Here is a 334-nt window from a genome sequence, read left to right as displayed (position 1 = left end):
CTGCTGCTGCTGGGGTTGCAGCAGCACAAGCAGGAAGGGCTGTTTCAAAGCCTCCTTCTTGCTGCTGCTGGTGCTGCTGCTGCTGCCCTGCTGCTGCAGCACAGCAGCAGCAGCCTCATCGGCCGCGTTGAGGCCCTGAAGGGACCCCTCCGCCACATCTGCTGCAAGCCGCCGCAGCTGCAGCATCTCCTGCAGCTTCTGCTGCTGCTGCTGCAGCTGCTGCTGCTGCTGCCCCGCAGCAGCACCCACCCGAGCCCAAACCCCCAATACCGCGAGGCCCCCAACCAGGTGGTGAGAGCAGCAGAGAGAAGCCTGGCAGAGGAGTCTGTTTACT

At 64.4% G+C, this 334-nt stretch overlaps 1 protein-coding gene across 1 annotated transcript in view; it reads right to left on the bottom strand.

Annotated features, from left to right (window-relative positions):
• EMH_0077810 (uncharacterized protein) overlaps positions 1-334 on the bottom strand; it is a gene marked incomplete at both ends in the record, with an annotated part of 1,122 nt that overhangs the window by 150 nt on the left and 638 nt on the right. Inside the window, one exon of the mRNA XM_013499908.1 lies at positions 3-334. Within this exon, the coding sequence (XP_013355362.1) occupies positions 3-334 (332 nt within the window). The remainder of the gene's footprint in view (positions 1-2) is intronic.

Source organism: Eimeria mitis, genomic scaffold (genome assembly GCF_000499745.2).
Source record: "Eimeria mitis Houghton genomic scaffold, Emh_scaff4808, whole genome shotgun sequence".
NCBI classification, from domain to species: domain Eukaryota; phylum Apicomplexa; class Conoidasida; order Eucoccidiorida; family Eimeriidae; genus Eimeria; species Eimeria mitis.
Note: the sequence above shows the minus strand (reverse complement) of the source record. Positions and strands in the feature narration are given on the sequence as shown.